The following is a 15,221-nucleotide window of genomic DNA, read 5'->3' on the forward strand; positions in this document are numbered from 1 at the left end:
TGTAGTAGTTTTAAGTTCTCTTATACGATGAAGGTAATGCTGTTTACAGTGCCCATCTGTCTGAAGGCTTGTCTGTATTTGGTGTGTGCATGTGTATGTAAATCTGTTGAAAAGTCCCCTATTTACTAAGCACATTGCAATCCAGTCAAGTCTTTGAGACCAACTGACTTTTCATTCTTTTTCAGGTTTCAAGTCTAAGCAGTTGAAATCTTCATCTGTGGAAAAAGGCTGTATACACATCTAACAGTCCCTGCATTTGTTTATATAATAGCTTAAGTCTGGCCACGAGAATGTGTGTAAGCATGTCTCACTTTTCGGCTTGATGTGTGTGCACATTAATATGCAAGTATGCACATGGTGTATATGTGTATTACATTAATATGCATACCATGTAAATGTATGTGTGTGTGTGCTATAGTAAGTACATATGTATCCCAGTGTATTTTTTATCAGTGTGTCCAAACCTACACGTACAAATAGAGGGCTCTCATCAGATGGAATCAGCTCCTCCCCCCAGCAGGTCGCCAGGCAACAATGCGGCAGGGCTGTCCATTTGGTGCCTTTCCTCCATTTGCGGTGCTCCCCACAGGCTGCTGCTGCTGGGGTATCCCGCACTCATGCCGCCCCAGAGCCCAGACCTCCCAGAGTCTACTGCCCCGACACCTCCTCCCTCCCCTGCCCCGTTGGTGCTCCACTGGGAAAAGATCCCCAGCCCAGGTCCTTGGGCTGAAGAGGTTTCTGAAGGACTGCCTGTACCATCGAGGCTCTGCCAGGCAGAGCCGGAGGACCTCCCACTACCTAGACCCGCTGCTCCACTTTCCCCTCCTCCACCACCATTTCCATTTCCACCTGAAGTTGTGCCCGCTGCTGCCCGCTCATTCCCCGGGGAGTTACCGCCACTGCTGGCCACAGCTGTGCCCGTTCCAGATGAACCCTGCGTCCCACCGGCTGCTGACCCTCCTGAGCTGCCCCCCTCGGCCCCTCCGGCCTGGGAATGTGCAAAATAGCGTGCAACTTCTTCGTCACTCACAAATTCCGCCAGGATTGTGGTGTTGCCCAGAACACACCTGAGAGGGATTTACAAGACAAGGCTCTTTAGATCAACAGAAGTATGTTTAATGTTAAGTATGTGTGTATTAGTGAGGTTGCAGGTTAACCTACATGTGCAGTGCACCCTGAGCCTTGGCTGCTTCCTGCCGGCTGCTGTAGCGAATCAGAGCGCTGCCCTGCGTCAGGCCGAGGTGGAAGGTCAGCAGGGGGCCATGCTGCATGCAGATAGTCCTTAGCGTGGAGCCATCAATCTACAGAATCCCAAGTCATTCATTATTAGGGACAGGGAAAGGTTAGGGAATCTAGGTTATGCAACATTTATGTGTATGAAGAACTGTGTATTAATAAATAACGCAGTGAGACTGTACACTGTAATTCTGTCACACTTATAGTGTGATATACAGGTTGTGCAAGATTGCACAAGCACTGAGCTAGGCCAAATTTATTTTATTTAAAAATGCTTTTCCCAGAGCAGTCTCATGCAAGTGTCATTGTGTAAGCCCTAATTGATTAAATGGCTCATCCAACTTCACAATCCAATTACAGCTGGGTCACGCATCATCCCACTAATTTGCATAAGGCAGATTGAAGGGGAATACAGTTGAATGAGCACAGTGATTTAATGTTTTTTTATTCGAACCCTGACCAATCTGTCTGAGCAACTGTGTTACTTTGTAGCCATGATCAATTCTGCCGTGATGAAGGGTTGAAAGAACATTTCATTTCTACGTTGCTTGTACAGCATACTCCCGTTAAATCTTTTCCTCACCTCTTCTGCTCTACATTAGCTTATTAGACGGCAGGTTTACGGGTGGTGACATTGTTAGTTAGTAGTACAAAATCCCTGGAAATAGTTCATTTCATTTATGATTTATTTTAAGGATTTCCATCTCTCTCGACCTCTCGCACTCCTTACCTGAGGGGTTAGGTTGCTCAGCAGCAACCAGCAGCTGCCTCTGGAGGCAACGCCATCGCTCCAAGCTGAGCCTATAAAGAAAAAAGAAAAGGAGAGAAGAGACAAGAAGACAAGGAGTAGAGGAGGAAGAGGAGGAGGAAGAGGAGAAACAATAAGCGAGGATGTCATAGTTAATTACAAACACAATGAATACGTTAAAGATTTACTTATTTACAAAGACAACTTTTATGGTAGGTTTCATGATACTGTAATAAGACCTGAGTCTTCATATCAGTGTCAAGATGAGTTTCCTCTATACATTAGTTAAGTATTAGTTGACAAATGGTTATGAAATGATCTAAAGCATTTTGCTGTAAACGGCACAAATGTACCTGGCACAAATCTCGACTCTTGATTAATCCCGCTCCCTCCCCAGCTCCGGGCCAACCGTGGGCCTCCGCTGCCCCATGGGGAGGGCGCGGCCTGCTTCTGATTGGTTAAGCCAGGAGGGGGGCGTGGCAGCTGTGAGCTGTTGCGATTGGTCTTCCACAACTTGTTTTGTCCGATGGGCTCTGGGGGCCAGCTGGGCTTGTACTCGGAGTACTTTCCTGAAGAGGAAATGGGGAGGTGGGAGAAAGGGGGAAAATGAGTTTTGACAAACCGACCACAGAAATGGGAGAAGAGAGGACGCAGTACATCGAACAGCTTTGGCAGCTTTCTGGAATAGGCATAACTTGTAGACCAGTAAAATACAGCGCAAACACTATTATAGTAACAGAACGAAAGAAATTGCAAATAACAACTGAGCTAATACGATGAATAAGATTCAAAATGCAAGCGCAACATGTCAAAATAAAATGAATAAATACCTGTGCTGTGTGCATTGCTGAGGGGGCTGTCTGAGGCACTGTAGGGCCAGGCACCAGGTGAAGGCAGCGAGGTGTTGAGGGAGGGGTTTGGCCCTACAAAACAGTACAAGGTTATCTCAAAGTAACACATCCTGTGATAAACAAGACGAGGCAACCACAGTCCAAGTGGACTTGGACTGCAGAGCCTGGGATGAATACTGTCAACCCTTTGCTCTTAGACTTACGGTCAATTAATGGCACATGGAGTATGTTTTCAAGTAAAACCAACAGATAGGCTCATCAAAATATTTGGCACGTTCAGTCAAATACCTATGTTGTCTCGCAGTAACTGGTGGTCAGAGTCGTTGAGGCTCGGGGGTCCTGGGGAGCCAAGAACACTACCAGGGGTCATGTAGGGGTCAGACTCTGGGTCTCCACTGCTCTGGATTCCCTTCCAGGGCACACCGGGCTGGAACTCTGTCAGCCGAGAACAGAAAATGTATCGATAGATTGAAATTAAGTGCTATATTGCTATTTTTTAAACCAAACAAATGTAACCAAAATCCTTCTGTGGCCGTGTTTGTTGTTGTGGATTTGTTTATTTAGGTACAATTTGACTATTTTTAATCTAACATTTGTACATATTGTGTAGCTATAAAATTAGGAGCAAATTAATGTAATTAGTTTCTTCTTTTCTTTGGCATTACATGAAAATGGCACAATAGCTTCTATTACATTTTTTACAGTCTACTCATACTTTAATCCTAATTCATCGCACTTTGGTAACATGTAGCAGAGAAAGGCATTTTCACCTGGAGGCCAGCTAGATGTGGCAGGTTTGTTCCCCATTTTACTCCCAGGGGTCCGGTGCCAGTTGTCTGCAGAGCCTTGAGGGGGAATCCCCACACCATCACTGCCCAGCATTTCATACTGGGAGTAAGGGGATCCCCCTCTCACCTTTATAGAACTAGGTAAAGGGCCTGTGGACAGCACACAAAGGAGAAATAAGGTCAAATAGGTCATTATCACTTCATCGATTTGCAGTGGTTCATTCGGATACACTGTGGATGAAGGCGATTGCCAACGCAGTCGAGACCAGACTGACAACATCCTGAGTTTGCTTTCCCACGTGTGAATTTTGCCTTTGCAAAAATCATGTTACAAAGCACCTGTTAACCTACCATTCTTGTGAAGGGTTGTCTCAGGGGGAGATGGAGCTGGGGAGTGTCCCTCCATCATCCATTTGAAGCGGGATTGCTGTCCTACTGTGTCCTTCATCCCACCCATCATGGAGCTGAGCTCCAGTCCTGACAGGTTACCACCAGGGGCAAGGCCTGACAAGCGGAACAACACAAACATTCATTAGCACATTACATTCAACTAATGTTCAGTTGAAAACAACATTTGGCTGAGCTGCTAAGTGTATTTCTTCCCTGAGTTTATGTTTAGCATCGCTGGGATAGGACCAAGTACTAAAGACTGGGGCCCGTTTAAAACGGAGGCCCATTGTTATAGCAACAATAATTACAAAGGTAACACGTCTGAGTTTACACAACTTAGAGGGCTGTATGCCGTTACTGCTGGTGAACACTTGATCGTAAATCTGTCTCTGATAATTTGCTGACATCATGTACCTAAGACGTGGTTCTAAAATGCTATTTTGGCAGACTGACAAACACCACTAAAACATACAACTTCAAACCGCACACTAGTTTTATTTAGTTTTACCTATACAGCTGATTGCATCACACCTAACCAATAGAATCTGACCCACAAACAACTGGCCTGTTGAACTCACCAGAGTACATCCCTTGAGTTTTGGCATGAAGGTCTGATAAGGCCCCCCCCATTCCAGGATGTGAAAGGGGGTCTACCATGGGCTGTTTGGATAGGCCTCCTCCCAGGTGAGAGGGGGACAGTTTGGAGCTCCCTCCTCCTGCTGCTGTTGCTCCTCCAACTCCACCCTGCTGCTGCTGTCTCTGCTGCTGCAGAATAGCCATAATCCTTGCCAGCTGAGAAAGACAAGATTTAAGAAAATAAATCACTTTCAGATTAACTCATGTAAAAGTACCGCTTTTGCAGCAGAGAAATACAATAGTAATGGTTGAAGTCCTGATCACAGTGCACTGTGTGGTAAAGCACACGATCATGCTCACCTGCTGTGGGTCAGGCTGCTGCCTGAGAGGCTGAGGCTGAGGGAACTTCCTCTGGTTCTGCAGGAGCTGCTGCTGCTGCTGCTGTTGCTGCTGCTGTTGTAGCAGGAGCTGACAAGCCTGTGGGTTCGTGGTGAGAAATGGAGTTAGACAAAGAATACACAGGCTATAGCTCAGATACACTGAGCATGTCACTGGGGGTGGGTTTATTACAAGTCACGATGTATTTTTAAAATAATCCAATACAGAGTTAAACAAAGGCAGGACTACAAAAACGGACAGCAATGAAATATTTATTTCAATGTGATGATCTAACATTGAGTCACGTACCAGATGGAACTGCTGCATGTGGGGGTAAATGTTGCTGAGCATTGCTAGCTGCTGTGGGGAAATCTGAGGAGGGAACACTCCTCCACCAACACCACCGACCCCTCCGACACTTCCAACACCACCGACGCCTCCGACTCCTCCTACTCCTCCTACTCCTCCAACCACTCCAGCCACTCCAGCCACACTGCCACCAGGTGACGGCATCTGCTTCAGCATAGGACCCGGCACCTGCATGTCACAGGAATTACTTTATGTATGGCTGCTGATACACTATATAGATACACTATAGACACTTGATGGAGTAATATGAGAAACAGGGATAATCCATTCATCGAGCTCCATTCATTCCAAACGTATGAATGACTAAACTAATTTAAATTCACAGTTAACAATTAAAAAAAAAAAAGGCTCTTGCGCACCATAACGCCTTAGTCACAGATGTGTTGGCTCAAACTATTGACTAGGAACAAAGAATCTCGCACTCTCTCCAGTCTTGGTGGAGAAGAGGGCTCTGTATATTAAAAGGTGTTCTTGTTAAGATTGTGTTTTCCTTGTTGATATGAATGAAAATGAGTAATGTGACTAATAGGCTTCTTTTTTCCCCATTTTTAGATTTCCTTTAGTGTCTTTTTCTACTTTTTGAAGACACACTACACTACGTTGTGTAATATTGGACTGATTTCTTATTTAATGTCCCTAGAGGGCCTTATTGTGATGTGAACCTACTTTCTATAATATTGGTACATTTTTACTATGTATATTTACAATTGGAGGAGCTCAGCATCATGTTTGTTTCTATATTTGGCGAGCTCATTGACCTTAATTTGTATGTACTGTATAGCGGATATGTTGCTGGTGTCCTCTGATTGGCAGCTTTTTCTCAGGTGAGAGCCTATAGCATATATATGTATGGTGTGGTTTGTCTATGTAAACTTTGCCTGTTAAGGTCTGAGGACCAAACATTGGTAACAAAGTGAGGACAAGTGCTTTTTGCAAACTGTAAAGCTTTTTTTTTCCTAAAAGAAATCCGGTGTTGATTTATGTATTGATAAGAAATGTGTATGTCCACAGAGCAGAGCAAAATCCAATTTTTTAAGTCTAGGCTTCAAGTTGCAACAAGTGTGCGGCTGCATTGCTGTCTAAGGTCAGATGAATTAGACAACTAATGTGTCATCTCCTGTTTGGCAATTTTACAAGATGTCTGATAAACAAAGAATTGAGGAATGCTGTGACAACAAAACAATTATATAAACAGTTAATATACAGTACACATGAGATAAATCATGTGAGAGACAACAAGGTGATCAGGCAGCGTTAAGGGCACTATTCAATTAGTAGTGAAAGTCACACAACCACACTTAAGCGGGATTAATGCTTCGGCAGAGGTTCTATGCAGAGCTTTCGCCGTAGTCTGTGTAAGTGGACTGAAGTTTTTACTGTTTTTGTACCGACTCTAGAGGCATAGTGGGAGAAACTAAGTGTCTCCTCCTGTGCGTTCTGACCATGGTCGGAAATCTGTAGCAGGAAAAGTTAACCCTCTCCTTGATTTCATGTTGTTTATGGAGAAGGAGAACCAGGAAATGAGTCGGGGCAAATGAGACGCCGCCAAGCCATGGCCAAGCGGACCAATCGCAGTTGTTGCGATCTGCATTGCCGCAATGTGTAGTTACATTTTTTGAGAGGTGCACGTTAGGCTACGGGGTAAGGTCCGGCGTAGGGTCTATATCTCCACATATCTACCCACGGCGTTGATTAAAGCAGAAGCATAAATTGGCTATAACCCTAATCCTTTGGTTTACATTCATCATAACTAAGAACATCAGAGACAAAAAAAACAACCGACCTGAGCCGACAGGAACTGATGAGGCACTTGAGCACGTAAACCCTGGGAGGGGTTCATTGGATGCATGCCAGGCTGGTGCATCCCTCGAGGCTGAGGCATCCCTCCGCCACTGCCAACAAACATCCCGTGGCCACCCATCTGGAGTACGATGAAGACCATACGATGTAACTTGTGATAGGTTTTCTCATATCATTGTAATTTCTTCACTTAAGTCCTCAAGTTAGAACAACCATGTAGCAGATGTTGTTGATATAAAAGTTGAAATAATACAAAACGGTAGCCAACTTTGAAAATGGAAGGTCTGTAAAGTGACTTAATACTAGTTGGCCATGTCACTACCCAATCCGAACCTGACACCTGATCCATTTTTAACCTATCCCCTGACCAATTGGCTATCCTGACCCTATCCGTTCGAGGTCAGTGCCTAACCTGAACCATCTTTGCACATGCGTAGAACGGATCGGGTTTCCGTTATGGATCGGGCAGCCACATGCACTATAAACAGACTCGTACCTTTTCACCATAGGGCCCCATGTCAGCAGGACCCATGTCTTTGGAACTAGGCATGCGATAACCTCCTCCACCTCTTCCTCCCCTCCGCATCTCTCCGTTATAGTCAGTTATTCCTCTCTTGTCTCCTTCCATCTTTTTGTCAAGACTTGGGTCATCACCCTAGGAAACAACAAAGTCATGAACACACTTGTTAAAAGAGGCCTCACTGATTATCCCTCCATCATAATAACATCAATATGGGTGACAGGTTTTGATTAAGAGTTTTATCTTTAGGGGAAACAAAGCCGCAATATGACAGATAAGACATGCAAGTAAATCATCAATGACACATTACAATTGCTGTTTCCATTAGCTAGAAATATTAAGATAATGTTTTAGTAATTTTACCAGAAGACCCATGTTTGAAAACTGGCGTGACACAGGGTTCATCCAGCTGTCCCCTCCTCCACTCTATAGGAAAGAAATTCAAACATTACTCTCAGTCAAAAAAGAAAATTAAGAAAAAGTGCAAATGACAATATTGACAAAATAAAAACTACACACTACAATGAACCAAGCGAGGCAACTGAAACTCGTTTTTGTGTGTCCTAGAACCTCCTTTACCCTACCTTGAGGTTGCCTCTCTTTCCCCCGTGACTCTGGCCCCAGCCTCCAGAGTTGTAGGAGGAGCTGTTTCCCTGGGAACCAGTGCTGTTCCAGACCCCTCCACCACCATCATCTTCTTCGTCCCAGCTGGGGTGACGGGAGGCTGCAACAGAGCCCTCTCCCTTCCCACCCCAGCTCTCCATTGACTTAGTGCCTGCAGCAAAACCAAAGCAGATGGTTATAAGAATGTTGGAAGTCATTTCTCTAGGTTTCCTTTGTAACTTGTGGTTAAAAAATGCTGAAACCCTTATAATTGAGAGATGTGTAATGCTGCACAGTGTCTCAAAAATCATACTGAGCATAAACAATTGACATATAGGTTTTTCTAATATTTTGAATTGCACACATTTTTTCTCTTCTTACCAAGTTTACCAGGGTTGGGTGAAGGGTTCCTCCAGCCAGAAGCTTTGCTGGGTTCATCTGGATCGCCCCAACCTGTTGCTGAATCTGACGACTGGCTCCAAGAAGTCGTACCATTATCCACAGATTGTGCACCTCCTCCCCACATGCCAGGACCTGGAGATTGATGAAATTGAACACACATTTAGAATGTGCAAAAGAAAAATGGCAACTTGAATGTGTTATTCTGATGACAAGAGTCGGTAAAGTCAACGATGTGTCGATAAGGCAGACATTGCAGTTACTAAAATAACTGGTGATTGCAGATTACAGACAATTTGCAATACTTAAACAAATGCTGATTCTCCATCTACTTTGGTTGTAGCTTGCCAAATGCACACTTATTTGTAATGGTACAACTTCTGCTTACCCACTGCAGCATTGCCCGGGTTTGCGTCCCTGCTGTGCTGCATCCCCTGCTGCCTTCTAGGTGGTTGTTGGATGGATGGTGGTGGGGCCTGCTGACTGTGGCTTTGACCAGGCGTAGCACTCTTTTTGTCCCACAAGTTCACATTCTTGCTTTTGTAGCGGGTTGGGTCTCCCCAGGCTGAAGTGCCATCGTCGATTTCCATTTTGCGACTGATGGACTGAGGGGAGGGCTCTTCCCAGCCACTGGGCTCCAGGGAGTCACCCCCGCCCCCAGAGATTTGGGGGATCGGGCCGGAGGTCCAGCCTGAACTTTGGTTCTGATTCTTGGATGGTGGACCTCCACCTCCAACATTGGACCGGCTATTCCACCCTCCTTGAATGGGACCTCCTTGTGGCTGCTGGCCCTGTGATTGGTGCTGCTGTTGATTTGGGGCTTTCATTGGTGCCACTTGGCTGTTTGGTATATGTGCTGCTGCTGTATGGGACTTGGAACTCCCCCAGTCATGGTGGGATTTGCCTCCACCCACATCTCCCCCTCCCCACCCTCCTCGCTGAGGTCCCCCTTCATCCAAATGACCCCAGGAAGACCCCTTCTCATCAGAGTTGCTTACAACTCTGCTTCGCCCATCTCCACACCCGCCTCCAGGTATAGAGTCCCTTTGTCCCCTGTCTCCCCCTCCACACTGTCCTCCCCAACCACCTGACTCCCCTCTTCCATTCCCCTTCCATCCCCCTGTCCCTTTATCCTCTGGACCATCTGCCCACCCACTACCCTGCTCTCCAACTTCTTTCCAGTTCCCTCCTCCGCTGCCTCCTCCTCTGTGATCACCCCATTTTTTTTCTTCAGTCCCCCATCCTTTGCCCTGGTTTTCAGGTGGGAGATCCCCCCAGCCTCCAGCTGCCTTCCCCTGGTTGCCCTCCACATCTTCCTCTGGCGTTCCTGGCTTTCTTATAGTGCTACCAAGCATGCGAGGACCACAGGTAGACTGTGCAGCACCACCATCCCAGCTATCCCTCATTGTAACAGGGCCAGAGTTCAGGCTGGTCGTGTGACTGCCAGCCGATGGATCATTATTTATTGAACTGGTGTTAGACGGGTACCCAGGGCCGCGATTAGTGGTAGTGTTCACGGTTGCTGATGAGAATGCAGAGGACGATGAAGTGCTTCTTTCATTTCTCTTTCTTACTCCTGTTGTGGTGTCCAGGTCCCAGGCCACATTCTGTCGAATCTGGGTCTGCCCCCAGCCCGTATTAGACAGAACCCTGGGGTCCAGGTCAGATCGATTGAGCATGCTGAGTAAGGCCACATCAGCATTGGAGTTCTGGTCGGAACGTTGGTGTACAAACGGGGCTCGCTCCTGCTTATGTACGCTGCCATCACTCTCTCCTTCACCACTTCCAGCTTTGGACCCTGCTCCACTGGAGGATGAAGGCGGTTCACCTGCAGTGCCTTCAGCCGGCCCTCCCCCTCCTCCACCCCACTCCCCGTCCCCACTTTCCATCCCTTTCTGATTGTCCCAAGCTTTTGTCATAGTTGCAAACTTTGGTGAGGCAGAGTCCTGCAAAACGCTGCCACCAATACCTACACTGCCTCCACTACTACTGCTGCTGCTCCCATCTCCTCCTCTTCCACTTCCTATTGCTAAGTTACTCGAACTTACACCTCCCACCGTGCCACCCCACTCTGCTTCTGAACTGCCTCCTTCCCACGCTCCCTGAGATACCGCTGGGGTATTTGAGCTACCATCATTTCCCCTACCCCACCCTGTCCTGTCACCCTGGCTTCCAAAGCCCCACACATTCCCTTCCTGCCCCTGAGCTCCAGTCCCTCCTCCACCCCACCCATCTGCCTGTGAGGCACCTGCACACAGGTCAGAGGACACTGGAGGCATGGATCTCCAAGAAGAAGAGGCAGCAGAGGAGGAAGACGAAGAGCCAGAAAGATTACCACTCCTTTCGCCTTCAACACTAGCACCCCCACAGTCCCTCTCAATGCCACCTTCTTGATTTGGTCCTGCTCCTCTTGCTCCCCCGCCTGAACCCAACTCTGGCCCTAGGTTTCCTAAGTGCTGCTGCTGTTCTCCACCCCTGGCTCCCACAGCTGTCTCAGTGTGCTGCTGATGGAGACCAGTTTGATTCACAGATGAAAGAGAGTGAGTGGTGATGAGAGTGGTGCTGGCAGAGAACGAGGAAGCTGAAGTAATGGACGAGTGTAGTGGAAGGCCATCGCTAGCCGAAGATGATGTCCCACCCTGCACCAGGGCAGGCCAGGCGGAGGGGTTCACATTGGGGTTGAAATTGGCACCAGGGACACTGCTGCTGCCACCCAGAGGGCTCTCCTGAGGCCCAGGAAGAAGATGGGAGACTTTGGAATTGTAAAATGCTGCTGATCCTAGCCCTGCCTCCCCCTGAGAGGAGGTGGAAGAGCCCCACACACCACCACTTGACTGAACACATTCATTAAGCGAGGAAGAGGAAAGAGGAGAAGAACGAGGTGAGGAAGGATTGTCCATATTCCCTGCTCCTCCTCCTACTGCTCCTCCCTTCTGCTGGATGTTTTTCTCACTCCATGAGGCACTACTGTTGTTGTTGTTACCAGGGCAGTCTTGCTCCTGCACCCCTCCTCCTCCAGCCCCGTCAGAACTCAATTTGGCCACTCCTAGGATGCTAGGCCAATCCCCAAGGTCCGTCCCATCCACAATCACCTTCCCGCAGCCCTGAGAAGAGGACTGGCTGCCAGAGCCTGCCCCCCATGTGGAATTTGCATAAGTTGAAGTAGTAGTAGTAGTAGAAGAAGACGACAGAGCAGCGACACATAATGAGGATGAAGAGGAGTTGGGGGGTGAAGTGGAGGATAAACCCAGGTTGGAATCTATATTGACAAAATTGAGACCATTCATTTTAATTGACATTAACAAAACTAACAACTTGCAGAACGTACCACCTGGTAGACCCATTACTACAGATTACTAGTCAGTACAGTGATTGCATATCATTGTTGTCATATAAAACTTTACAACTACAGTTTTAGTTATTTTAATATTTTAATGTCAACTGATGGGTTGTCTGCTGTTGTAAAATCCTTTTCATGGCTGTTGGATACACTGTAAAATGCACAGTGGCGTTTCTAAACATAAAATGTGGTCTTCGGTGGATTACATATCAAACTTGATCAGCTTTTTTTGTTCCGACACATTTACCCACCTGTGCCTCCAGCTGTGTTTGCATTGGGGTTATCTGCTTCCTGTGAGGAAAGAGATGGGGCGGCTACCCAGCCACTGCCTCCTCCAACCCCTCCTGCAGCCCCATCACCTCCGCCTCCCCCCAGCAGCATGGAGGACAGCGGTGGCTGGCCCCTCTTCAGTAGCACTTTATGGTCCTGCTGGCAGCGAAATCTTGGTGGAACCTCTCTGGACATGTATCGCTGCTGCTGGGAGGTCTGGCTTCCAGATGGGGAGGAGGAGGGCTGTCCGTTGGCCACAGCAGTCCGCTGCTTTGCATTGTTCCCGCCACCAGGAGGAACTTGTGCAGAAACCCCGGCTGCACCAGGATTGGGGGATGAGGGGGCAACAGGGCCAGGGCTGGGGGACACTGAGCCTGGGGTGGCGAGCGGCTGGGAACAGGAGGGCTTGGCTGATTCTGGCACTGAAATACACATATAATGAAGGGTGTAAACATCTGGTAGACTTAAGTACGACAAAAAGATATGTGGTATAAGCTGCATGTAGGTTAAGCTACTCTTTAGTAAACAGTTTAAGAAAAGTGGAAGAAAATGTGTTAAGTGTCTAAAGTGTGAGCATACATGTGCATAACCCTATACAATAAGTCCCATGGTCATCACAATAAATTTAAGTTATTGTAAGGACAGGCTACTGCAGATAAAAGCATGTTTAACAACAAGACACAGAAGGCATGCCACTGACATGATCCAGTGGAATAGTGAGTGTGATGATGACAAAAAAAAAAAAAAAAAAAAAAAGAGGAAAAAAAAAACATACCTTTGATTTTCTGTTCTGGCACCTGAAATAGAAAGAACAAGGGAGTCAGATATAGGTTACTAGCCTTTAGTCTTGCTACGGCAATTAAATTACTATTAAGCAAACATTCAAAATATGGCATTGAATGCAAACATGACAAAATCTAAGCCCTAAAACTTCAGTAGCCTAACAAATATTCAAATTCTAATAAAACAAAAACAACCCAGGCCAAGTAAGTGGTAAATATATGAAGGCAGGAATATCACATAGACTCTCTGCAAGATATATACAAAAAAAGTCAGCTGTGAATTTTTGGTGAACCTGTTTACCTTCTGAGAGGTTTCCCTTTTCTTTTTATCTTCTTTCTTCTTTTTCTTGTCTTCCATGAACTACTGCTCCCTTTCCTGATTCTCCTGTCTGTGAAGAGAAGCGGACACAATCAATTATTTATGTCACACCTCAAAGTACACTGAAGGTAATGTAATGCTCACATAGCATACCTTTCACACATTCACACGTTTGCACAAAATGAATAATGTGTATTTTATCAGACCACTGCTAAGTATTATCCTACACAGTCAATGTTGTAAGGACTGTAATGCTAGCCAGGGGCAGACAGCTTGATACAAGCCCTTGGGAGCCTAGCTTCTCATTGCATAATTCATTAACCAGCAAACGAGCAAACGATTGCAATTCTAACCAACGGACAACACAGGCAGCAGCCAAACAAGTCACTTCAAACTCTCCAACATTTCTGGTAAGTTCTTCTGCATTACAGTAGATATTGTAATGGCAGCATGATCCACAGGATACTAGCTTTAACGTGAGTACATGACGGGATATGTCCAGTGTTATGAAAGACACGCTCTCGCTGACTTCACACTTGCTTCCAACCCGGCCAAAATTAAACCTATATAATATGCAAATACACAACTCATACCCAAGTCACGTGAGCCCATTTTGTGGAAAGAGAAACATACCACAGGGGGCTGGAACAATCGGTTTTAAGTGTAAATGTAAAGTGTTCTCAGTGTCTCAGATACCAGAGAGCTGTAAATACGACTGCGCCCAGTGTTTCGGTTAGCTAAGCTGCACATAATCAGCATCATGTCACACAGCGCTTATGAAAGCTAACTGGACAACTTTTGGCTTGAATCCTTTAGCGTATCCTACATAAATGCACCAGCAAACATGAACATGAATCAATTTATCTAATGTATGGGAACCCCTACAAGCAGACTTTTGCAGCCGCATTAGACGCAAACAGTCTGGATTTCATGAAAATAACAAGCCAGTAGGGCAATAGCTGTGCAACTTCTAGGGACCACTAGATGAGATTCACTGGGGTGAGCAACTAGTTAGCTAATGCTAGTAGACTTTAAAGCCGTTGATGAGCACTGTGCCGTGACCTGGAGAGCCGGGGGCTCGCGGCGGTAGACTGTCCCAGAGCAAGGTGCCTCTGTCGCTCCGCGCGACGAAACTAACCTCTACGCAGTTGTTTGCAGACAACAGGCACGACATATTAGCTAGCTAGCTAACGATATGCCCCTATTTTTTCAAACACAACGCATTTAATTTACATATTTCACTGTTAGAATGTGTAACTTTACAGTGGGAACAAAAAACACTACTGACAAGTCAGTGAAAAGACTGCTAGCAAGCTGGTTCATCAGTAGTAACGGTCGACAGGGCCAAATTAAACCACGAACTTCAGTGACGTTTTTCAGCATTGCAACGCCAACAAGCGAAGCTCTTCTAAAACCCTTGTTTAAAAGGCGGAAATAACTAACGTTATTAACAAACACACACAACATGAACGCTACCAAAGCCCATCATTTTAATGTTGAATACTTACTTCGGGAATCACATAGGACATAAAAGTGCTGCTGTGCAAAAATTCTTGCAGACCTACCGCTAGCAGGCTAGCAAGGTAGCTAGCCTAGCGAGCTAGTTCTTCGAGGCTTTCAAGGCTAAATTGAATAAGAAATGACATCACCGAAAGGCGAAATGTTAATCGTAGAAAAAATGCGGAAAGGCGAGTATCCTTTTTGAGCGACTATAGTTCTCAAGCTGTAAACAAAACATGCATAACCCCTTGATGACTGTCAGACGCTGTATGATCGGTTAGTTTACTATCGGCCATTTTGCTTCTGTGTGGAGGTTCAGCCACAGCATATGATATCACCAGGCTGGTTGTTG

At 46.2% G+C, this 15,221-nt stretch overlaps 1 protein-coding gene across 2 annotated transcripts; it reads right to left on the reverse strand.

Moving 5' to 3' along the window:
• Positions 1-443: 443 nt before the first annotated feature.
• LOC116065331 (trinucleotide repeat-containing gene 6B protein-like) lies at positions 444-15,221 on the reverse strand. 2 transcript variants are annotated; one of them, XM_031320790.2, is made up of 21 exons: positions 14,878-15,221; positions 13,352-13,439; positions 13,044-13,065; positions 12,250-12,690; positions 9,047-11,917; positions 8,641-8,793; positions 8,241-8,431; positions 8,020-8,082; positions 7,633-7,791; positions 7,120-7,257; positions 5,277-5,504; positions 4,950-5,066; positions 4,592-4,805; positions 3,975-4,127; positions 3,606-3,773; positions 3,124-3,270; positions 2,815-2,907; positions 2,338-2,553; positions 1,967-2,037; positions 1,162-1,301; positions 491-1,067 (listed from the first exon to the last, which is right to left on the reverse strand). In XM_031320790.2, the coding sequence occupies exons 2-21, from the start codon at positions 13,406-13,408 to the stop codon at positions 491-493; spliced, it is 6,219 nt and encodes a 2,072-aa protein (XP_031176650.2). In that variant the 5' UTR covers positions 13,409-13,439; positions 14,878-15,221. The 2 variants fall into 2 exon arrangements, with proteins under 2 accessions (XP_035853057.1, XP_031176650.2); XM_035997164.1 differs by lacking the exon at positions 14,878-15,221 and having other exon boundaries at positions 444-1,067; positions 13,352-13,408.

The sequence above is a fragment of the Sander lucioperca genome, chromosome 21, assembly GCF_008315115.2.
Source record: "Sander lucioperca isolate FBNREF2018 chromosome 21, SLUC_FBN_1.2, whole genome shotgun sequence".
Taxonomy (NCBI): Eukaryota; Metazoa; Chordata; class Actinopteri; order Perciformes; family Percidae; genus Sander; species Sander lucioperca.